At 45.3% G+C, this 23,423-nt stretch overlaps 1 protein-coding gene across 9 annotated transcripts in view; it reads right to left on the reverse strand.

Annotated features, from left to right (window-relative positions):
- Positions 1–22,086, reverse strand: part of NFRKB (nuclear factor related to kappaB binding protein) — a 35,747-nt gene extending 13,661 nt beyond the window's left edge. For 3 of the 9 annotated variants that reach the window (XM_058446914.1, XM_032167881.2, XM_058446915.1), the window contains exons 1-20: positions 19,252–19,425; positions 15,144–15,345; positions 12,860–12,987; positions 11,973–12,147; positions 11,283–11,420; positions 10,610–10,683; positions 9,654–9,738; positions 8,984–9,164; positions 8,627–8,735; positions 8,268–8,394; positions 7,985–8,050; positions 5,051–5,130; positions 4,895–4,941; positions 3,897–3,957; positions 3,302–3,476; positions 1,939–2,045; positions 1,347–1,470; positions 1,054–1,133; positions 667–887; positions 299–569 (exon numbers count right to left, since the gene is read on the reverse strand). In XM_058446914.1, the coding sequence (XP_058302897.1) occupies positions 299–569; positions 667–887; positions 1,054–1,133; positions 1,347–1,470; positions 1,939–2,045; positions 3,302–3,476; positions 3,897–3,957; positions 4,895–4,941; positions 5,051–5,130; positions 7,985–8,050; positions 8,268–8,394; positions 8,627–8,735; positions 8,984–9,164; positions 9,654–9,738; positions 10,610–10,683; positions 11,283–11,420; positions 11,973–12,147; positions 12,860–12,987; positions 15,144–15,345; positions 19,252–19,425 (2,625 nt within the window). Of the gene's footprint in view, positions 1–298; positions 570–666; positions 888–1,053; positions 1,134–1,346; positions 1,471–1,938; positions 2,046–3,301; positions 3,477–3,896; positions 3,958–4,894; positions 4,942–5,050; positions 5,131–7,984; positions 8,051–8,267; positions 8,395–8,626; positions 8,736–8,983; positions 9,165–9,653; positions 9,739–10,336; positions 10,684–11,282; positions 11,421–11,972; positions 12,148–12,859; positions 12,988–15,143; positions 15,346–19,251; positions 19,426–20,872; positions 20,953–22,003 lie in introns of those variants that run through there. The other 6 variants (XM_032167886.2, XM_032167884.2, XM_032167885.2 and 3 more) reach the window with 6 other exon arrangements.
- Positions 22,087–23,423: the final 1,337 nt, after the last annotated feature.

Here is a 23,423-nt window from a genome sequence, read left to right on the forward strand (position 1 = left end):
AGAGGCTGAGATGTAGACTGACAAGGTCCGAATTTACAACCCGCCTCTACAGAGATCCTGATGTCAGGGTCCTGGGGAAACCACTAGACTGCTCTGGAGATCTGATTCCCAACACATATACACTATCTAAAAATGCTTACACAGCTCTGAACATTAAGTGGCTTATTCTGATGAATGTCATCACCAGTAGCAACAATGTATGGCTCCCAGATCCTTACCCAGACACTGCCCATCTGACTCATCAGCCCACCTCTGGGTCTGCATCCCTGCTTCCCAGTGACCCAGCTTCCCTGTTTACCTGCGGCACTACTTTGGTCTGTGTGGCAGTGGCTGGAACCCGGATCTGCGGTCCTGCTGGCATCTGTGGCAGTGTCTGTGCTGGCCCTGCCGACTGCTGGGGAACAGCAGGAAGGCTAGGCTGGGCCACCACTCGCACCTGAGACAGTCCAGCAGAGCCAGAGTGGCTCACCACCCGGGCAGCAGCCTGAGAACTGGGTGTAGTCTGGCTGGAAGCTGGGGAAAGCACTGTTCCCAGATGTGGCATTGTTGGTGAAGACACCAGAAGAACACTATGAGGAACATTGAGGAAAGACAAAAAACAAAAACTTAGGACATGCATACAAAAGGACTCTAGAATGAAAAAGCTGAAGAAAAGGAAGAACTTACCCTGAGCTAGACTTAGCTGGTTCTGAGACTGTGGAAGGGCCGCTTTTGTTCACCGCCGATATAGGTGGAGGGGAGATGGGAATGGCGGGCAATGCTGGTGTGGTGGGGGTTACAGGTGTGACCGGGGTGGGTGGCATACTGGAGTCACTGAGGCTCATCTGACTCTGCTCAGAAGGGCCACTGCTAAGGACCTTTATGGAGCTCTCCTTGCTACTGGACTTCTAGAACGGAAGACAAAGAAACTCACCTGGTGTCGTGAAGATCCCCCTAAAGGAAGGGACACCCCTACAGCTCCTGATGCCCCACACTAAGTGAAAGCCGAGCAGCTACTCTTAGTTGCCTCCATCCCAGAATCCCTAAGGCAGACACTCTCCTGAGGTCACTTACCACCTTGGATGGGGGCTTGGGTTTTTGCTGAAGGGCTTTTCTGGCTTTAGCTGCAGCTGCTTGTGCTTGGTGAATCCGCTCTGTGAACAAGAGGGGCAAGCTTCAGCCGGAGTTTAACCTTAGCAAACTAAAAAGAGGGGTGTTGTTAAAAACCAACACCTTGCCGGTGGACTGAATCCTGCCTGTACCATCTTGTCCACCTATATGCCAATGAAAAGAATAATGGAATTGGGGTAGAAAGTCAGAAAGTATCCCCAGTTTGGTCGGACACAGTGCCCAGAGGCCTCACACACCAAACTCTTCTTCACTCCGGTCACGATGCAGGTAGATCCACAGCTTTCGTCCAATGTCGTATTTCACACAAGGATCTTTTTCATAATGTAGCCGATCCAGTGCACCACTCACTACTGTATTTACCTACAAATCAGACAAAGGGAAATAAGAAACAAGTCAAGCTCAGATAACAGAGCTTATCTGACTCTAGAGCTTTCCTAGAGCTTATTTGGACTCTAGGAAAAAAAATGTCATTGTATCTAAATCACAGCTGGTACAGATTCTATCTCAGCCTAGCTGTGTATTCCCAATAGTTCACCAAATCGTTTGACAAGACAATAAATGCTGTAAGACTACTGAGATATTGATCGATTTTTACTGTAAGGATACTGTGAAGTAAGTGACCAGCCTGCCCTTTACCATAAGCTAAAAGAAAGCCTAGAGCAAAATTTGTGTTTCACTAACAGCAAGAGTTTTGATCACTATGCATTTTTCAAGGTATATTTTTCACTTCATTCAGTTTTTTAAAATGTGTTATATTTTTATATTTCCTAGTAAGTTTTCTTAAATCCATTCTGGAACAGAGCAAAAGTAATCTCTTCTCCATCCTACCTGAGTGCTGGTGACATCTGGTGCAAGAAACTGGGAGTCCTTAAGCAGTTCACAGATCTCCGCCCGAGTGCCTTCTCCATTAGGCAGTCGAGCCGCAGCATCCCGAACTGATGACATGAGAAAGCACACAGTCCACAAGTCAGGCGGGGTTCCCACGGAGGTACAACCCCCTCTACCTGCTGGTGGGCAAAGCTCCCTGGGGTTCCTGCTCCTCCACCTTCCCTGATGCCAGATTAGGTGCACTCTGCCCTCCAGCAGCTGGCAGCTCAGCCACTGGAGTTCTCTATACACTTTTCTTTTTTTTTTTTTTTTTTTTTGAGACACAGTTTCGCTCTTGTTGTCCAGGCTGAGGTGCAACGGTGTGATCTCAGCTCACCGCAACCTCCACCTCCCAGGTTCAAGCAATTCTCCTGCCTCAGCCTCCCGAGTAGCTGGGATTACAGCCGTGTACCACCATGTCCAGCTAATTTTTGCATTTTTAGTAGAGACAGGGTTTCACCACGTTGACCAGGCTGCTCTTGAACTCCTGAGCTCAGATGATCCGCCTGCCTTGGCCTCCCAAAGTGCTGGGATTACACACATGAGCCATCGCACCTAGCCCTTATACACTTTTAAGAGTCACTTTTAGGTAACACCTTAAGAATTCAGAGGGCCCGTGAACTCAGGTGGGAAGCAAAATTATATCTTAAACTGAAATTAAGCATTTCCTTCAATTATGAACAAAGGGAACAAACCATATACTGGCAGTGCTGTGATGGTGTAATAGAAATCAGACATTTTCATATATTACAGCTACTGCAGATAGCTAAGAATATCATTTATACTCATCACTACTTGGAAATATCAAGAAATGTCAGACCTCCTGCTAGATCTTGTCATATAACATCATAGTAACAACACATATTTCTGCACCATAAACTTGTTTTAACATTTTGATAACTATTTCAAAACAACTGGTCTCTTTTGTAACTGTATTTTATTTTATGCATTTAAAAGTGTAATTCTGAGAAGGGGTCCACAAGTTCCACCAGACTGCAAAAGGGATTCCTGGCATTCAAAAAGGTAAGAATCCTCACTGTTAAATGAAGCATAGCCTGGAGGAAGACAATTCCTGTATTTAACCTATTTAGCTGGTCTGGGAGCAACTCCGAAATGAACGTAAATGTAAGCCCAGACTTAAGGAAGAAGACTGGGAGCTGAAGCCAGCTGGGAGCTCCCAAACTCCAATGCTTTGAAAAATTATCCCTTGTTCTCAAAGCCTACCCTGGGTGGAGGGGTAAGGCGAGGACAGACTTCAGAGTTGATAACAGAAAAGCTGCCGGGTGAAGAAAGGGATCTGTGATAATCAACATGTGCCACCTACCAAGAGACAGAATGGTGACGTAGGCAGGCCGGTCGGAGCGCAGCAGGGAGTGCTCCCGAGCCTTGTTGAGTGAGGTCTCCTTGTCAAACACGCCCTTCACGGGCCCCACCACAGACTCAAAGCCGTGCATGCGAAAGGTGAACGCCTTATGGGGTTGGCTATACCTGTAACGCTCCTACCAAGAGACAAGGGACAAGGCTTCTAGGTCAGAATTAGTGGGGTTCTCTCTCGGGCTTCCTTACAATATAAGCAGATCCACATGGAACAATTAAAACAGGAAGGAACAGGTGATTCTAGTAGGAATGCTCAGCCAACCACAGTGGGAAAAGGATGGTTCTCAGAGCCAGTCACTGAGCAGAGGGACAAGGTCATATGAAGGCACTTTGCTACCTGGAAGACAAGATCATCCAAGCATTTCTTACTCCCCTTCCCCACACCGTTTCCACCCCCAACAAGTAATCCCAGCCAACAGAAGGTCTAAGGGGAAAGGCTGAGTTTCCTGCAAGAAGGTAGATGCAGGAGAGTCAGGCTCAGAGCTTCTCTCTGCATGGTTCACAGAGGCAGAGACTCACACTGGCTTTTAGGTATTTCTTACCTGCTCCTGAAAAACCCGTTTCTCCTCCCCCGTGCTGGGCCGCACCACATAGTCAGTTCTTCTGGAATATAAAGAATTCTGTATCAACCCTGAGAGCTGGCATGTGTGTCAGACCCATTGCCCCCGCTTCAGAACCATTCCCACTGTGACATTGAAAGATGTCCCTCAAGAAGCACTCAATTCTTACAAAAGTGAAGAGCCCACTTTCCAGCTCCTACAAAGTAACTCCTGTTGGTATTTCCAAAATCACTTGATTCTTAGAAATCCAGAAAGGTACTGGGTGGATAGATGGGCAAGAGGCTGACATCTTTACCTACTGCTTTCAATATTGCTGCTAAGTAGGTCCATTGTAATGGCAACAAACAATTCGGCCTTAGAGGAACAAAGGTCTTCAGGTGTGTTCGATAAGAGTTGTTTTTCTACCTCCGGGAAAGTACCCAGGAGCTTGAGATCCACACCTCTATTACATGAAGCAAAAGTTCTGCCGCACTTAAGACTGGGCCTCTGTCCTGGTGTCAGAAAACTACCAAACCATGCCAGGACAGAAACAGAAACACGGGACAATGTGATATAAACAGCCTAAGACTAACAGTCAAGAGATCTAAGTTCTAGCTGGGGTCCTGCTGCTAACCTTCAGCAAGTCACTCAACTTCGTGCTTCCATTTATTGGACTAAGGTGGCCTAGATGAATAATTCTCAAGTAGGAGCCCAGGGAGGAGTACACATTAAAAAAGTACGTCCACCTACAAAGCAGGTCATATGCCCCTTAGAGGCTCTCCTGCCGGCCCCTCTCTCCACCAAAGCCCCTTCCACAAGGAGTCCTGTTCACTCGGGGGTGCGGCCTGCCACAGTATGCCAAGTCAGAAAGAACCAGGGGACTCCTCAGAGCTCTGAAGCCCATTACAGCTCTGGCATACCAAGAAGTATCAACAAAACCAAGGCAGTATCTGAACTACAGTTTCCTGGGACACCACCCACCACTAGAGTATTGTACTCACACCCGAGGGACAGGTGTCGTGGCATCTGAACTGTCTTCATTTTCTTGCTGGAGAAAAAGAAAACATTGACAGGTAAATGGGCTAAAGAATTTGGACAAACTTAAGAGCTCTGGAAATCTAGTGAGAAGGATCTGGTATTTCTTAAAAAAAACATACCTTACAGAAGGCCTGATCTTTGGTCTCTAGCCATAGCTGGAAGAGGGCAGCTAATTCCTTTTCATTATCTTGGGATTGGCCTATGAGAGGAATAAAGAGATAAAAAAATAAGGACTAAGGTATTATTGAGAATCTTACTTTCTCTTTACTAGCTGTATCTACAACACAGACAGATTCTATCAGGAGCTGTAGTAACAAAATGACCACCACTCTTGGATGCCACCTAATCAAATCATTCACTCCACAGGCATTCGCTGAGTACCCACTGTGCCATGCATTGCATGTGAAGCTAAGGTTACTCAGTGAATTCAGTCTCCACCCTCGTGGGAGTTTACAGTCAAGTGAGGAAAGAGAACATATTTTAAAATCAATTCAAAAAGTGGTAGGCATCACAAAGGATGTAATGATAGCTTATACCAAGGTAATTATTCTATTTTTGTAGGTAAGAAAGGCTTCTGGCTAGTGGGGCACAGAAAAAATTCTATTCACTAGCATAGCAGTTAAGACCCTGGGGCAGGAAAAAGCTTGACTTCCCACGACCTGCCTACAAAGAGGTAAGTCCTGTCTCCTGTGCCCTCTTCTCAGGTCACTCTGTTCAGACTGTCTGAGACCCTGATGGCACCTGTGTCTCCTGCCCAGGCTAGAAGCCAGAGGACCATCATCGGCCAGGTCTGCTTATGTGATGAATGCAGCTACCCTTCTCAAAGGGGCTATTTATCTTTCTTTTCATAGTCAATATACAATATCACTATTTGTAGAAAGCTCTCAACAATGGCAGAGTAGCTTCAACTAAAGCATCTGGCCGACAGGCTTCAAACGCTTATTATCTGGCCCTACAAGAAACACTCTGCCAGGCCTAGGTATACATGCTCCCTCCATGGCTACTGCAGCCTGACAGACGGGGGGAGTGCTTGCAGTCAGCTACCATCATCACCTTCAGCTCACGGTGGCTTCACCCTCCACCATTCCACTAGGGAATCGTGCTCACTGAAAAATTCACAACTTCCTCCATGTTCACAAATCTTTAGTCTTTATCTTACTGATTCTTTTAGGAACTATGGAGGCAAATGACCACTCCCCACTTCTCAGGTGCTCCTGTCTCCTGGCTTCCAAGACTCAGGAAAACCCTGTTCCAGGCTTTCCCCATCTCTACAGTCACCCCTCGCCCCTGCACTCTCATGCTCTCGCTCAGCCCCTCTGTCGTGAAGAGCCCTCCTCGGCCCTCTCTCCTCACTCTGTGCTTCCTCCTCAGGTAACAGCATCATCTGTGCCCTGCGCCACACACATGCCAACACTCTCCCCCTTCAACTCTCTGGTCTGAATTCTAAACCCACACATCCTACTGTCTATTCAACAACTCCACTGAAATACCTCAAACGCAGCTCTAAAATTAAAGTCAGGCTGGGTGCGGTGGCTCACACCTGTAATCCAGCACTTTGGGAGGCCGAGGCAGGTGGATCACCTGGGCTCAGGAGTTCAAGACCAGCCTGGGCAACATGGAGAAACCTTGTCTCTACTAAAAATACAAAAAACAGCCAGGCATGGTTGTGCACGCCTGTGGTCCCAGCTACTCAGCAGTAGGAGGAGGCAGGAGAATTGCTTGAGCCCGGGAGGCAGAGCTTGCAGTGAGCCAAGATCGTGCCACTGCACTCCAGCCTGGGGACAGAGCAAGACTCTGTCTCAAAAAATAAATGAATAAATAAATTTAAAAAACGAAACTCGGATCTCCACCCTCCAAGTCCAGTCCTCCACATCTGCTACCTGCACGAACACCACCTTCCTCCACCAGCTGCAAATCTAGCGGGAGCCATGCCTCACACCATTCTCCTTCATTCCCCACAGCCAAGCCATAACCAAGCCCACCTAAATCTTTCTCAAACGTATCCATCCTCTCTCCGTGTATCTAAATTACCGTCAGCTCTCATAGCCCGTGGGTTGTGTGACTGTTTTAGATCAAGTCTTCCCCATGGAAAGGTTCTACCTCCTCCACCTCGAACGCTGCTGCCTCCCCTCTGCCTGCCTGGCTCAGTCCTATTCATCACATACCTCTGCTCAGATGCTGCTTCCTCAAGAAGGTCCTCCCAACTCTGCAAACTCCATCAATTCCTATTATAATAAACCCCCATCCTCTCTGGTACTTTTCCTTTACAGAAAGGATCAGTTTGTCATTGAATCTAAATAAGTATTTGTTCTCCAAACAGACCTTAGGCCCTATGAGAGGAGCACACTGTCTCAGAAGCCATTGTATCCCCCAGCACCTAACAACAGTGCCTGACACCTAGAAGCCGAATAAATGTAGTAAGTAACGAATGAATGAGTCTACTGTTTTCATAACCTGCTCTCCATACACTTCTCCACAGACCACTCAGCACAGAGAAGTGCCTGTGAATTTCAACAGGAAACCAACACTGGATTTCTCTCTTTTCACCATAACCAGGTAACAGCCTCCAAGTGACTTCAGATGCATGTTATGATAACTTACACACTAAGTGGGCTTTATAAACTTAAAAATAAGAACCCTGTTCTTTAGAAACCACTTATTCAGGGCTGCTGCACATTCTCCTCAATAGCAAAGCCCATTTTTAGGAAAGAAAAAATTTATATTACAAATTAATCCAAAGTCATTTGTATGATTAATATAAATGTTGATGCTCTTGCAAAATACCCTTGCAGACTTAAATTTAGCCATCACCAGACTACATCATACAGAAAGGCTATTCCTTCCATCTCAGCTTTGGTCCAACCAGAGGAGTTAGTTAACCCATCCTGAGAGTACAAAAAGGGTCTTGAAGGACTCCTTCACAGAGCAAAATAAGAAACGATATTGCTTTTTTAAACCAAGCTGCAGAACTATATTGACTGGAAGGCAAATAAACTTACGGGAAGAAATGGGAGAACGAAAACCTGTTGGGGTAGGTAAACTGGATTACTTACCAAGCAACTTCCACTGTTGCGTTTTCTCTTTGAATTCAACAAATGGAGAGAAACTAGAAGGAACAGCTGCAAGAAATGGACCACATAAACAAGCCATACAGGTGCATCCCTGAGCTGTGAAACAGCTTTTGAGTGTTCCACAGTGTATTAGAAAAGCAGGAACCTTCAAGGCACAGCACTATGCAAAGGCATAATGGATGACACGAGCAAAACTGCAGTTTATTCTAATAATTAATTAGACAAAAGGGGGAAAAAATACTGACCCTAAAAAAGAGCATCTTACCTCGACTTTCTCCAGCAAGATACTGCAGGGCTGGTAGTACCAACTCAGCCCAGTTGGGGGCCGCAGAGAACCAGCTGTTGAGGGAGCTGGCTGGCGATGACTGCCAATCCAAAACTCGCTCCTCTAGCTGAGGGAAAGCAAAGGCAGAACCCAGTTAGACTTCTCTTCTATAGCAGCAATTCCACACAAGTGCCACCACAAGCTGCGGTATATGCATCCGGAGTTTATCCGAATCACAAAGCAAGTTAACTACAGAGCTTTGAGAGGAACTCAGAGTTCCACTTCTCAAGCTACAGACCATTCAGGATTTGAACACTTTGAAAACTCTAGTGTACCTCCAACTTTTCCAAAACGCTTACCATAGGAAGGCTAGCCTGACTCTCCAGCAGCAAGATCTCTAATAGAAGAGAGAAAAAGCTGGAAGATATTTCATTGATTCCAAGGCAAGGCTTGAGGTCTTCAAGGGGCCTAATGAGGGAAGAAAAATGTAAGAACCAAAAAGACCAAGAACACATCCCTAGATTGATTCAGGTGCCCAAGCCTCCTAGCAGTCATCAAAGAGTTCAAGAAAGGAGCAAACAATACATTTTCCCAGCAGCATCCCTGGGACTCCAGGTCCAACACACTTAGAGCTATGACAAGCCCTAGGGGCCAGGGCACAGCCTATGGCTTACTCATTCACTCTGGGAATTACAGAATCTCTGTTGCTCACTTACTCTTCCTTGATAGCAGGAATTGCCAGCGGAGAGGCGGCCTGTGAGAGAGGTGCAACTCCTTCAGTACTGCTTAGCGGCTCAGCCAGGTCCTCTGCCTCTGATTTGATCATTTTTATTTTCTTCTTCTTCTTTTCCTCTTTTTCCTTAACCTTTCTTTTAAGGACAGCCAAGTCATATAAGGCTGGAAAGGCAAAGTAACACCAGTCACAGAAATGTATCTCCTACACAGGGAAGTGAAGGGTCTTATCTGCACATTCTCTTCCCAAGGCCCACCAAAGATAGAAAAGTCTCAGCAATAAAACACTCAATGAAACCAATTCATTGAGTGATTTACAGCCTTTTTTTTTTTTGAGACAGGATCTCACTCTGTCGCCCAGGCTGGAGTGCAGTGGTGCGATCATAGCTCACTGCAGCCTCAATATCCCTGGCTCAAGCGATCCTCCCACCTCAGCCTCCCAAGTATATGGCTTAATTTTAATATTTATTAAAGAGCTGATGCTCTGTTGTACTGCTTTTACATTCATTTCCCACCTGTTAGCCCAGAAGAGGTAATAATAAAGGTTAGCAGCATGAAGGAGGCCATGGTTTCATTTATTTTTGCCATGTTAGAGGCTCATGCAACTTAACAGCACAGTCAGATGAAGGCTCCTAGAGAGGCCCAGTCATTTACCTGCCAGAGAGCCCTTCCTGCCAGCATTTACTCGAGTCATGATGTCATTGAGAGTCAGGTCCCCTGTCAAAAGGTCCGGGTGATCCTAGATGTGATATCCAGAATTTGGTCATGGAGGCCCAAAAAGGAGCAAAAACTGAGGTGACTTTGCCAATTTATGTAACAATTAGATGTTAGGTACACTTGGGGAAAACACATGGAGTGAAAAACATATAGAGAGAAAACTATCCATTTCTTCCCTATCATATCCCCATTTAATTAAAAATAACTTGATACTGCTGCATAGAACCCAGTTCAATCTTTCTACTGTACAGCATTTAATTATAAAGCTCTTCTGCATTCCTTGTCTCATGTGCTTTGCAAACAGTCTTGTTAAGTATTACTATGTTTTACAGAGTCTGGAAATGGGGTTTAGAGAAGTATCACAGTAACTAGAAAAGAGAGAGAACTCAGTACTGACTTGCAATGTGGGGTTCTTCCCATCTCACCTCCTAGTCTTAGAAGGACTGTCTTTTCTTCCCAAAAAGGTACCATCTTTTCTCCACTCAACTCTCTGGCTTGGTGCTAGCTACCTCAACTTGGTAGCATGGAATAATGGAAACAGTAAAAAGTGGGACGAACCCAGGGCCCAACTCCTGGCTCTGCTGCTTACTGGCTATAGGACCAAGGACAAGCTCCCGAACCTCTTGAGCACTGCTGAGGTGGAGACGACGATTCCTATACTCGACAGTGTCATTGTAATGATTAAGGCAGACACTACATTCAGCAGGCCCTGCGAAGTCAAAGCCACCGCGCCTCACATCGTTGATGCTAGCTAGCCTCGCCGGCTGCTCCTGTGCCCACAGTGGTAGGGAGGACATACAGACAAGGCAGTGATGCCCCGTGTCTTCCTCAGGACAGCCAATCCTGAGACATCAGGCTGAAAACCACGCGGCCACACGCCCTTCCCATCTTACTGGCTGATGTTTCCGCTTCTCCTGGTGCTTCTTTAACATTATCTTCAGGTCACTGTCCCCCAGTTCTATTTTATCTGAGAAAACAAACCACATTCACTACCATGATTCTCCAATTTACATCTTTCTGGTCACTTGTCAAAAGTAAAATATTTCTGAGTTCCCCTTCTGACACCTGTGAACTACAAGTACCAAAAATCTTTAAAGTCACAGGATCAACACTTCCACTTTTCCATACATTGGTAATAAATGACTTCAGTGACTCAGCTGGTCCTAAAACACACTTAAAGTTCTTAACATCCTTCTTTGCTTCCTGTTTCAAATAAAAACTCTTCTCCAAACTCACAGACACTCTGGAGAATTGCTTGGCTCTGGTTATTCCTTTGTCCTCTTACTGAACTGCCCCTTCGTACTACTGTTTCAAGTTTTGCTTTCTTTAGCCCAAAATATCAGCTTCTGAGAAAAAATTTTAAAATAAAGGAAAAAAAGCAGGCCTATCTCCAGATGTAAAAAGAAGTAAAATGGTATAAAAACTTTACCAAACAAATCACCTAGTTCTAGGGAGCTTTGTTTTCCTGGTAGGTAGGAATCTGCCCACACCCACCTCCCTCTAAAGGAGTTTTCAGGTCTCCACCGCAATGTCCCAGAGTGGTGACGGCGGCAGCTCGGTTCTCACCTGCGGTTTTCATATCTGTGGTTGAAAGTGTGGGCACCACCCTCAGGGGCACCGCAGGACTAGGAGAACGTGCTGGAGAGCTCGGAAGCCATGAGCTGAGATCTTCAAAAGAAAATTGTTCTTGTAAATCCAACGTGGCTGTGGACTCCAATAGGGGAGATTGGGTAAGTGGCCATTTGGGTTCAACAAGGCTAAGCCAACAACATGGAGGCCAGGGTTCCACACTCCTTTCTGACCCTTCCCCAGAGCAGCTGGAGCACACTTAGGTCATCTAACGGCTCTTCCAGGAAGAGAGACTTCAACAGAGTGCTGGGGTTGCATTGCAGCAGGCCAACAGCCACTACTACTCTCCTGTAAGGGGAAAACAGTTCTCTCAAGTGGCAAATGGGACCGGTCAGGCCCACTGTGGAGAACCCTGGCGTGCAGGGAGTCGTCTGGCGGGCTCTCATCTAAGCTCAAATGCCACATGGCCACAAGGGTGAAAAAGGCCATGCAGTCACTCCCCATCTGACGGCAATGTCTCAGCAACCCAAAGACCAAGGCCTTCTGAGTCCCGCTATGCACCCCAGACCAGACAACTCAAGAGGGTTTCTTTGCTGGGGAGATAAATGGCTACCACTGGCTCCAACCGGACAAGCGGCCGGTATCAATCCAATACCCCAGCTACCCCAAGTGCCCGAGGACACTCACCCTCTTCATCAGATGACAGGGCTGTGTCACCACACTCCTCTTTCACTTCCCTCAAGACCTTCAAGTAGCGCTGCTGGGTCCGCCACTCCCGCTCCTCAGGTGTGCGGGATGGTGAAGGGCGTTTCTGCCGGAAGGGAAGGGCGGGGCCACTCCGCCGGGCCGTCTCCAGCAGATCCTAGGTAGAGATCAGGTAGGGTACACATCATCATCCAAGACCTGTTCTGGACCAATGAACACTCGACAACTCTACATTTTCTTCTCTTCAGTGTTAAGCCCAACTCCCTCCCTCCAGATCACAAAGAAAGATGCACATATACATTAATATATCCAAATAAAAAGAATCTATATTGATTACATGAAAAATCCCAAATCTGGCTGTTGAAGTGCTCTACTAGGAATGAATACTTTTTTATACTAGACATTCAAGTATTTCTATACCAAAGCTTAAAGGATGACTTAAAATTCAAACAACTTTGCCTCTAAGAATTTCCAGGCTGGTCCAGACCCAGGGGCCATTGGGCCTGTTATGCTACCATCCATCACAGCATTCAGAGGCTCATGCACACCATATCCATTCCAAGGAATCCTCGTTTCCCTTAATAACCCACGACAGATCCAAAATCCATCTGTTTATCTTGGTAAACACTGAAGCTACTATAATTTCATCAATTTTAAAAAGCACCTTTTTTTATGTTTTAACATCTCTGAAATCAGGACACATTTGAAGTTTATCATAAGAAAGGATGACATAGCTTAACTGTGTCACAGATTAATCGGTAGCATTTTTTTCTTAGTGGCAATTTTTGCGTTTTGCACCTGAATTGCTTCTTGAAGTCATGATTCCTGTGACTGCCCACATTTTATATCCAGTTCCCAGCACTACTTACACTCCGGGAAGCAAGAATTTGCTTCAGCAGCCGATGGAAATACTGCTGCTGGGAGTTGAGGTAGCGCTTGTACTGTGACTTGAAGCATAGCTGCCGGTACTTGACCACCTCGGGGTTAAAGTGTCCGTCTTAAAAAAATAAAGGTATACATATTTACATCAGTCAACAAATATACATCATCAGTCAACAAATACATTGAATGAGTGCTTAACATGGTAAACTCTGTACCACAAAACTTAAGGGAAAAGTGAACATTTAAGAGAATCAGGAAAGAGAACCAAAAGTAAAAGCGTGCTGAGAAGCAATGACAGCTCATTTAAGGCTGATGACCATCACAGCCACAGTAATGCAACTGTCTTCAGCAGCACTAGAACCGACACATGGCATGGGTCAGAGTGGAATACGCAGGAAGTCCTGCCTTGACATTCCTCACTTGTATCCTTACCAGACTACCATACTGTTTCGGGGGAAACATGCCAGCACAAGAGACAGTGCTACAATTATGGAAGGTCCCTTACAGAGCACCTCTAAAGCCAAGCAGGTCTCCCTGACTTCTGCTCTATCAGAGGAGACAGTGCACCCTCAGCTGTAGTGAAACAGATCTCTGCCAACCACAGAGGGGAATTCCTTTTTACACTAGTAACCCCCCAAAGGAGGGAATGTTCATTTTAAACCCTTAATATAATGAGATTTCAGATGATAAGGCTGCTCTCTCTGGTCATTAGCAGCTGTCAAGTTGTTGAGTTTAACAGAATTCAAGATGTGCTGCCCATTCAGGGCCTTGTGCCAGAACAAAGTCACCCTGGAAGGGAAGGGGAAAGAGGTTTCCTTGGCTCCTCTCTATGGTACAGAAAGCAAACTGTAACTTAAAGAATGGTCCAAACCATTTTGCAACCCCCAATATAGTAACTGATGCAGTTGAGAATCACTCATGGAAGCAAAAACCACTGGGTAAAACAAAGGCTTTTGAAAAATGAGACTATCACATTATCCATGATCCGAAAGTATCATCCCACACTGCTTCTTAATGATAAAGGAAAAAAAGTACCCTTACAAGCAAGAGTTATGGCAGACACCCCTTAACCAAGTGATCAAATGTGGCTTTACCAAAATGGAAAAACTGACACCATGTGCCTCCTGAGGTGACACAATGGGAAAGACCACATTTCCAGTATCATATTCTTGCCGAAAGCCTTTAACCCAATCTAACCATGAGAAAACAAAATGACAAATTCCCAGGAAGCAGGACATTTTATAATTCAAGTGTCCTGGCTCTTCAAAAATGTCAGCATACTGAAAGACAAAAACAAAAGGGGCAAAGGGCCCTAACTAGATTCAAAAAGCTAAAGAGACGTAAGGCCCAAGCACAATGCTTGAACCCTGAACAGATCCTCGATTGACACAGATACTCTAAAGGACATTGCAGAAACAATTAAGCAAATTTGAACATGAAGGCCGGGCACGGTGGCTCACGCCTGTGATCCCAGCACTTTGGGATGCCGAGGCGGGCGGATCATGAGGTCAGAAGATTGAGACCATCCTGGCTAACACAGTGAAACCCCGTCTCTACTAAAAACACAAAAAATTAGCCAGGTGTGGTGGCAGGCACCTGTAGTCCCAGCTACTAGGGAGGCTGAGGTAGGAGAATGGCGTGAACCCGAGAGATGGAGTTTGCAGTGAGCTGAGATCGCGCCACTGCACTCCAGCCTGGGCGACAAAGCAAGACTCTGTCCCAAAAAAAAAAAGAAAAGAAAAGAAAACCTGAACATGAAATAGCCTATGATATTATCCGCTCAACGTAAAATTCCTTGAGTGTGGTAACAGGGCGGTGATGATATGGGAGAGTGCTGTTAAGAGACATGGACATGCTGAAGTGCTTGACAGTGAAGTGTCATCTTTTCTGCAGCAAAAAGTATGTGTGTACCTAAACACACACACACATACAAACCTTGATACATGCAATAAAGCAAATGGCAAGCTCTTTTTAAAATTTTTTAAAGACCAGGCATGAAGGGCACCTCTAGTATGCTGGAAATGTTTTATTTTTTTTATGTAGATGCTGGTTACACAGCTGAATTCATATTATATATTTTCTATATAAGTCAATAAATTTTTATTTTTTAAAACACAGCCTAGACAGCAAAGTGTTATACAAAACCGCTCTCTGCTGCCTCAGTATCTGTACATGAAGATAAAAAGAAGAAAAGGAAGAAAGGAATACCCACATAAGTGAACGTGTGCCCATCCACCAGCCCCCTCAAAGAAAGAATACTGAGCTACAAACCTCGGAAAAGCTTCTGGGCAATGTGCAGAGGGTTTCCAAAACGGAAGTTCTCCCCACTGAACAAGGCTAAGATGAGTTCATTCTGCCGCTCAGCACTGTCTTCAGGAAACTGAGGCAGAAACTGCTGGAGGTGTTCACGTTGAGACTCACTTAACACTTCCTGCCATGTTGAGAGGCTGACAACATCAAAGAAGATCTCAGGCTAGGAGAAACAGGAAAAGTAAACAAAAGCAAAACAAATTTTTAAGTTTTTTGTATGTATGTGTATACAAAACATTACATAATATACATAAGATTTACCAATTTAACCATTGTTAAGTGTAGACTTCAGTGGCTTTAAGTGCATTCACATTTGCTGTGCAACTATCACTATCAACTTTTTACGTGTTTTTTTTTTTTCTTTTTGAGACCGAATTTTGCTCGTTGCCCAGGCTGGAGTGCAATGGCACGATCTCGGCTTGCTGCAACCTCTGCCTCCCAGGCTCAAGAGATTCTCCTACCTCAGCCTCCCGAGTAGCTGGGATTACAGGTGCGCACCACCACGCCTGGCTATTTTTTGTATTTTTAGTAGAGATAGGGTTTCACCATGTTGACCAGGCTAGTCTCAAACTCCTGACCTGAGGTGATCTGCCTGCTTCGGCCTCCCAAAGTGCTGGGATTACAGGCGTGAACTACCGTGCCTGGCCTACGTTTTTTAAAATAAACTAAAATTCCAATGATCTTGAGATTAAAGACTACATATGAGCCACAGTCTTGTATCCAACGGTAAATAATTATCCAGAGGAAAATGATTTTAGTAGACAATCCCACTTGGAAGCCACCTCTGCCAATGAGGGTATGAGGGTGGACATCTGAATTCCACCTCAACTGAGTGGCAGGAAAAGGTTAACATAGAAGGAATGAACTTGAGGGACTGAAGTCACCAGCTAAGAGTGAGAAGAAACAGGACGGGGTTCATTTTTAACTCACGAGTTACATACCAGATACCTTCCACCAGCAAAATACTAACTTGGCCTGGCATATATATGGTCTGAGGTGGGGAACAATTAAACATGCAGTTACAATGTAGTTAAAGAAGTGCTGACGTGTATAGAAGCAAACATCCCACATTTACAATGTCAGAGAATTCTCACCAAAAAACGGTTAAGACAGGAGAGGGACGAGGAAAGAGAAAAAAGATGGTGGGGGAGAAGGTTAGAAATCCACAGAGCAACACTAGAAAAACAAAAAAAGAATTAACACAAAAGAAAGGAAGCAGTTACCTGTGGGGGAATAGAGAGGGATAAGACAGGGTACGTGGTGGTGGGCTTCAGTGGTCTTGGTAGTGTCCCTACCCTAACTGAAGGCTACATGCATGTTTTATTATTGTTGTGTGTGTGTGTGTGTGTGTGTGTGTGTGTGTGTATGCATTTTATAGACTCTTCTGTGTGATACTTTTTTTTTTTTAAGAGTTCAGGCAATATTTGGCTAGAGCAAGGACAGGGAGGGAGGTGGAGGCAGCAGACAGCAGAAAGATGCAAAGGACGGCAAGCATTTTAGGTAGTTGTGACTTTATCCCTAAGGACAACGGAGACCCACTAAAGGGTTTCAGCAGGAAATAACCCAGAAATCCAACCACCAACTCCAGGCATCTTTGCATAAACATATCAAAAACACCTCAGACCCAATGCCCAGGATCTTCCCCTGCAAGCCTATTTTTGCCTACATTTTATTCCTAACATCTAACTCAGTGTCCGGCATAGAGGTGCCTAATGGAACAAGTGTTTGCTGACTACATGAGTAACATAAAGGGACTCCCCTGAAAGAGTATGCCAAGAAAACATGGATGGGAAGTATATACACCAACTGCAGTACAGTTGTTACTGTAGCTGGGAGGGAGGATCAGAGGACAGCACACTGGTGGCTTTCATTTTATCCATAATGTTTGACGTATTACCAAAGAAGAATGTGAAACAAACAAACTAAATTATCTCTTAAAACTGGGTGATGCATAGATGACTGTTTGCTATATCATGTTCCACACCTGTATATTCAAAATATGGCAAAACAAAAGAAATATATAATTAAATGAATGTTTTCACATATATAGTGGCTTGCAAATAATAAGTACTTAATAAACGGTAGCCACCTTAATGATGATGATGACGCATCTTGCCTGTGAAAGTGGGCAAAAACAAGCTGGCATCCCATCCCATGGCATGTACCATTATTGAGTAGAGGGTTACCTTATGGATACAGAAAATACGTGTAGGTTTTGTTTAATGTTCCACAACATGGTAACCATTTTAAACACATATATAATTCTGCTTTTAAAATATACCTTTTAAAAATGTTTATTTATTTTCCATTAGTAAGTGGTCTTATTGACATAACTGAACATAACAATGTATAACATTTATTCGTTTCCCACTGAAAGACTTCCCAGTGGAACTGTTTTCGGTAGAACATAGATCCAGGCATTAAGCATTTCCAGTGATGTTCTACGGTTGAAAAGGTAGTGGTGACCAGAACCGGAGGCCTTGTCCGTGCTTGCAATGGGACTTAATATTATCCTGCTGGGCAAAAGAAACAGCTAAGAGATACAATCGTGCCATGACTGAAAAAAGCCAGGAGCACAAAAGATGCCAGATAGCCCACTGGTTGAAAATCAGAGCAAACGACACTACCTCTCCCATGCATCAATATGCTCTGAATCTAAAATAAGCCCTGGCAGCAAACTAAGAATGACAGTCTATTTCCCATGGTTTATTAAGTTTGGGCCCTGCAGATAAAGACCGCCAGAAAAGCAGCTATAGTTTAAGTGGTCTGGACATTTACTCATCTGAACATAAACAACGATCAGCTCATTCCAATTCCTGGGTCCCTACTCAGTTGTTGGGATGAGGGGAAGCATGGGGCAATCTAGGCCAAACAGAAAAGGAGTGAACTGGGGTGAACGACCCCAGGCTGTGATGGATTCCCGGAGTCACCAGGACTTAAGGCCCTACACAGAAATTCCACCGCCAGCCTTAGCACCATTAGCACCACTGCAGTGGCCTCCATGGTACTCCACTGCCAATCAATCTGTAACCACAGTGTACACCCTCTTAGTGACTGCATTTTTAGACCACACATCAAATTATTAATGTAAACCAAACTACATTTAGTGATAAACATGTACTTCATAAATATCAGGGAATGAAAGTGTCTCAAACAGTTGAAAAGAACCAAACAAATAAAGGAGCCTACCCCTAAGTTTAAACCAAAAACATTTAAAAGAAATACTGCAACTATTAACTAACAGATTTACTAACACAGTAAGACACTGAGTCAGGGAGGGATTAACTGCCAAATACTTCACAGTGAAGATTAAGTACTCATAACAATCTTCTGGTTTTAGTAGAAAAGATACCCACTGATGTATTTTTTCATATTTGCTTTCCATAATTTCTTCCTATTTTTTTTTCTATTTTTAATTATTATTTCAATAGTATTGGGGGAACAGGTGGTGTCTGATTACATGGGTAAGTTCTTTAGTGGTTATTTCTGAGATTTTGGTGCGCCTATCACCCAAGCAGTGTACACTGCACCCAATGTGTAGTCTTTTACCCCTCACACCACTCCCATCCTTCCCCCCAAGTCCCCAGAGTCCATTATCATTCTTATGCCTTTGTGTCCTCAAAGCTTAGCTGCCACTTATAAGTGAGAACGATGTTTGGTTTTCCATTCCCAAGTTACTTCGCTTAGAATAATGACCTCCAATTCCATCCAGTTTGTTGCAAATGCCATTATTTCATTCCTTTTTATGGCTGAGTAGTATTCCATGGTTAAAATACACCACCTTTTTTAATGGATGAAAATTATCTTGTTAAAAATAGGGCTTAAATCATGTTATCAAGTTATTTTGGCATGTTATTAAACATGCAGAACGTAGCTTGTTTTCTTCCTTAATCAAGATATTAAATAGACTCTAAACTTAAAAAAAAGATAAGACATCAGGCTGCCTGCAATGTAGAAAATGAACAAAAGGGAGCACAAAAGACTGGAAATGTAGAGTGGAAAAGGTTTCCCATAACTGTTACAAGGAAGCTGACAGACAGGAAAAGGTCACAGCCATGTTACTACTCACATCCTCCAGAAGGTCCTCGGGCAGACTAACTCGGGTGCCTCCCAGGAGGCAATCCTCCATTATGCGCGTGCCATGGCCATCTCCACATGGACCAAGTTCCAGAGGATCTGTCAGCATATGGTCTAAGGAATCCATTGTTTCTTCTCCACAGGTACTCTGGACAAAGACATGCATCTTGAGACAGAAAGGCAGAAATTCCAGCGATCTAGTTGATGCTAACACTCCACCAGGAAAACATTCAACCTCCAGCCGGTTCTTACACCTTATCCTTGCACCCTAATTACAGCTAAACAGCTCTCCTCCCTCCCTTTCACCACAGCATTCCCATTGGAATTTTCAAGTCTTATCTGGAAGAGCTCTTTTCTCAGAATGCTCCTACAGTAACTCCTAAATTCATAAATTTCATATGCCTTCATTTTACAGATGAGTAAAACGAGACTGAGATTAAATGATTAACAGATCACAGTCTATAATTTACACTTCCCAGACCAATAATCACTCTCCCACAATGTAATTTCTGTAACAACTGTTTTTTAGCAATTAATTCTTTGTTGTTGGCTGGGTGCAGTAACTCACACCTATAATCTCAGTACTGTGGGAGGTCGAGGCAGGCAGTCCCCTTGAATCCAGGAGTTTGAGACTAGCCTAGGAAACATGGCAAAACCCCTTCTCTCCGAAAAAAAAAAAAAAATCAGCTAAGCGTGGTGGTGCACGCCTGTAGTCCCAGCTACTCAGGAGGTTGAGATGGGAGGATCGCTTGAACACAAGAGGCAGAGGGTTCAATGAGCCATGATCACGCTACTGCACTCCAGCCTGGGCAACAGAGACTCAGTCTCAAAAAAAAAAAAAAAAGAAAGAAAAAGAGAAAGAATATTCTTTGTTTTTCTTTCACACAAAAGAAAATTTGCTGAAAATCAACATACACTAGTAAAATGCAAATGCTAACGGTCACTTTATGAGGGCCTATTAAAAGCCAGGCCTTTCACATATCTCATTTAATTCCTACAACTGTGCAAAGTAAGGTCATGGGTTATTACATCGGAATTAAAACTGAAAATCAGAGTAGGTCAGTAACTTGCCCAACCCGAGGCAGTACTGAAACTCACGTCTACCTGCCTGCAAAAACCCATGTGCTTAATGCTACACACAATACCTCTTGTATAACCTCCCAACATTTAAATAATGAAAACGAAACTTACTGATACTTTATTAGTCCACATAAATTCCTGAGGTTCCACACACCTGACCATAACCACCAGTAAAGTCAATGGCCAATCTGCCTTTAGTTGGTCCTTCTGATCCGTATAGTCATGTAAATTAATGCTACTTTTCTCCTTCCCGTAATAACTGAACAGTGCTGATCACTGTTAGAAAACTACATACCACAACATTTTCAGACTGATGGCTAGGATTAGGTGTCAAGTTGACAGCACAGGACTGCACAATGCTAACAGGACTACAGGGAGCTTAAACTCAATCACTCTACTAACATTTACTAAATCCATCCTTTCCAGCTCCTATTCCTACGAAGTGGGCTAAAAAGCACACTAAAATGAAAAGAAAAAAGGATGTTAACAGTCAAAACACCAGAATTCCAGCCAAGGCCTGCCACAAATCTTACCACGCCAGGTATCAATTTCCTTATTTGATGAAGGGAAGCTGGACCAGGTCCTCCCTCCCGTTATTTCCAATTCTGGAATCCTGCAATGAATAATCTCTAGATGAGTGACAGTGTGAATTATGTAATGCAGGTACTTTTCTTTTCCAAAATTCTCCAGTGATAAAGAACAGATCTATAATAACTACAAGTAAAATGAAGCATGTTCCACTAAATTATTTCAAGCTCCCCTGAAGAGATTTCAGATCCATGTAAAGATACAGCAGAAACTTTAGTGTTGAGTCAAACCAGGTGGGTGGTCCCCAAGCAACTGTGCCCCCTCATCACCCTTCAGCACATGGTGAAATGACATCCTGTTCATGCCTATGCCTAAATAAGTGAAGCGGGTGAGACGGCACATAGCATATGAGTTTAACAAAACTTCAAAATAGCAAAACAAAAATTGCAGAAGCAACCTGATGCTCAGAATAAAACCTTCTTAACAGAACGGGCATAGAACAGACTATCAACTGCAAAGTCAGTGTCCCACCTGCCTCTTAGGAGGTCTCTATACAACTTGCTCACAGGTTTCTTCAGTGACGGTGCATGTCTAGCTAAATTTAATCCAGTCCAGTGACAACCTTTGCACTGCCACTATTCTGAACAGAATCTCAAAATACCAAAACCAGGCAGCTGCCAGGGAGTTGGACCCCGGAAGCCACGGATTTCCAGATCTTGAGGCGTTCTGAACCTCTTCACTAGACCACGAAGGCCTCTCATCACTGGCTTTTCCTATGCACCTGGTCTAACTTTCCCCGCTGGACCCTCCCCAACGCAGAAGCTAAACCTTCGGGTCCTTCCGGAGCAACCGCCGGCTCCAAACCCGTCAACTACGCAGCAAATCCCCCTCCGGTGCCAGCCCGGCTGGCCCAAGGCCCGGGTCCAAGCCTCAGAACTGCACGGCTCGGCCCCGCCCCTCCCCCACGCCGTGCCTAACCCTAACCCCCAGCCTCACGCGTCGCACCGCTCCCCACGCCCCGCTCCCGCTCCCCACGCCCACAGGGGCAGCGACCTCGCGGACCCAGCCGCCCGCTCCCGCTCCCTCCACACCCACGAGACACTTTAACCCTTTCGCCGCCCCTTGCCCGCCCTCACCTGAACCGCGGGCGCCGGCCCCCTAACCCGCAGCCCTTCTCCGGCCGCGGGCTCCCGGACGGGCTCGCTCCCGCAAGGAGTCTGGGTGCGCGCACGCTCTGGGCCTGAGCGGCGGAAGGGGCGGGGCAGCGCGGGGCGGGGCCTGGGGGGTGCCGGGGCGGGGCCACAGCGGGCGGGTCCTGGAGCGGCGCGGGCGAGCATAAGGGTCGGCGAGGGTGCCTGCGCGCGGCTGGGCCTGGGAATGCAAGTTCCAGCCCGCTTGCGCGTCTCACCTGATTTAGGAGCTTCCAGAGGCCCCAGACGGTGCCTGTCTTTGCCTGGCCGCGAATCAAAGTTCCATAGCCCATGAGCGAAGGCACGTCTATTAGCTGACGTTTGCAGAGAGCATACCCTGCCCCAGGCCCTATGCTAAGCATTTTCTACCCACCGTCTTTGTGCTGCAGGCCTGTGAGCTATGCGCTATTAGTGCCCATTTTACAGTTCAGGACATGAGTAGAACGCGACCTCAGCCTGTGCCTCCGAGTTCCTTCATTCCTCCTTCCCGTCCCTGGGCCCTCGATGTCCAGAAAGAAAGTAAACATGTCGAAGGATCACATCTTAAGTTAAACTCCATCATTTTCCTCTTGTTAGATATCAAGGCCGCTTTCCTCTTATTCACTGGGTTTTGCTTAGTACGGCTTCACACTACTTATTCCAGGTACTCCCAGCAGTGGCGCAGAGACCATCCTCAGTTCTGTGTGTGGATGGAACCAGACAAGCCGGCCGGTCGAGCTAATGTTCTTCCCTTCCTGGAAAAAAGTGGTTTCCAAACAACCCGATCTCTGTTCCTCTAATGGTTCCACAAATGCCCTAAGTTCCTGTTACACTGTTGAGAGGCTCCTGAATTAGAAACGATCGAGTATAAATGGCAGTGGACTATCACTCCATAGTTGTCACCGATATTTCCCTTACCTTGAGATTGTGACAAGACCAGAAAGAGAAAAAGAGTAAAAACAATGTAAACTATAATTTTTGATAGACTTTGTTTTTTTAAAGCAGTTTAAAGTTAACAACAAAATTGAGCAGAAAGATAGAGATTTTCCAAATACTCCCCGCCCCACCTCCCCACATGCATCGCCTTCCCTTTATCAACATCCCCTACCAGAGTGGTACATTTCTTAGAACTGATGAACCCGCCCCGGCCTGGTGGCTCATGCCTGTAATCCCAACACTATGGGAGGCCGAGGCGGGAGGATCCCGAGGTCAGCAGATCAAGACTATCCTGGCCAACATGGTGAAACCCCGTCTCTACTAAAAATACAAAAATTAGCCGGGCGTGGTGGCGGGCACCTGTAGTCCCAGCTACTCGGGAGGCTGAGGCAGGAGAATTGCTTGAACCGGGGAGGTGGAGGTTGCAGTGAGCCGAGATTGGGCCATTGCA

Source organism: Hylobates moloch, unplaced genomic scaffold (genome assembly GCF_009828535.3).
Source record: "Hylobates moloch isolate HMO894 unplaced genomic scaffold, HMol_V3 SCAFFOLD_11, whole genome shotgun sequence".
Classification (NCBI taxonomy): Eukaryota; Metazoa; Chordata; class Mammalia; order Primates; family Hylobatidae; genus Hylobates; species Hylobates moloch.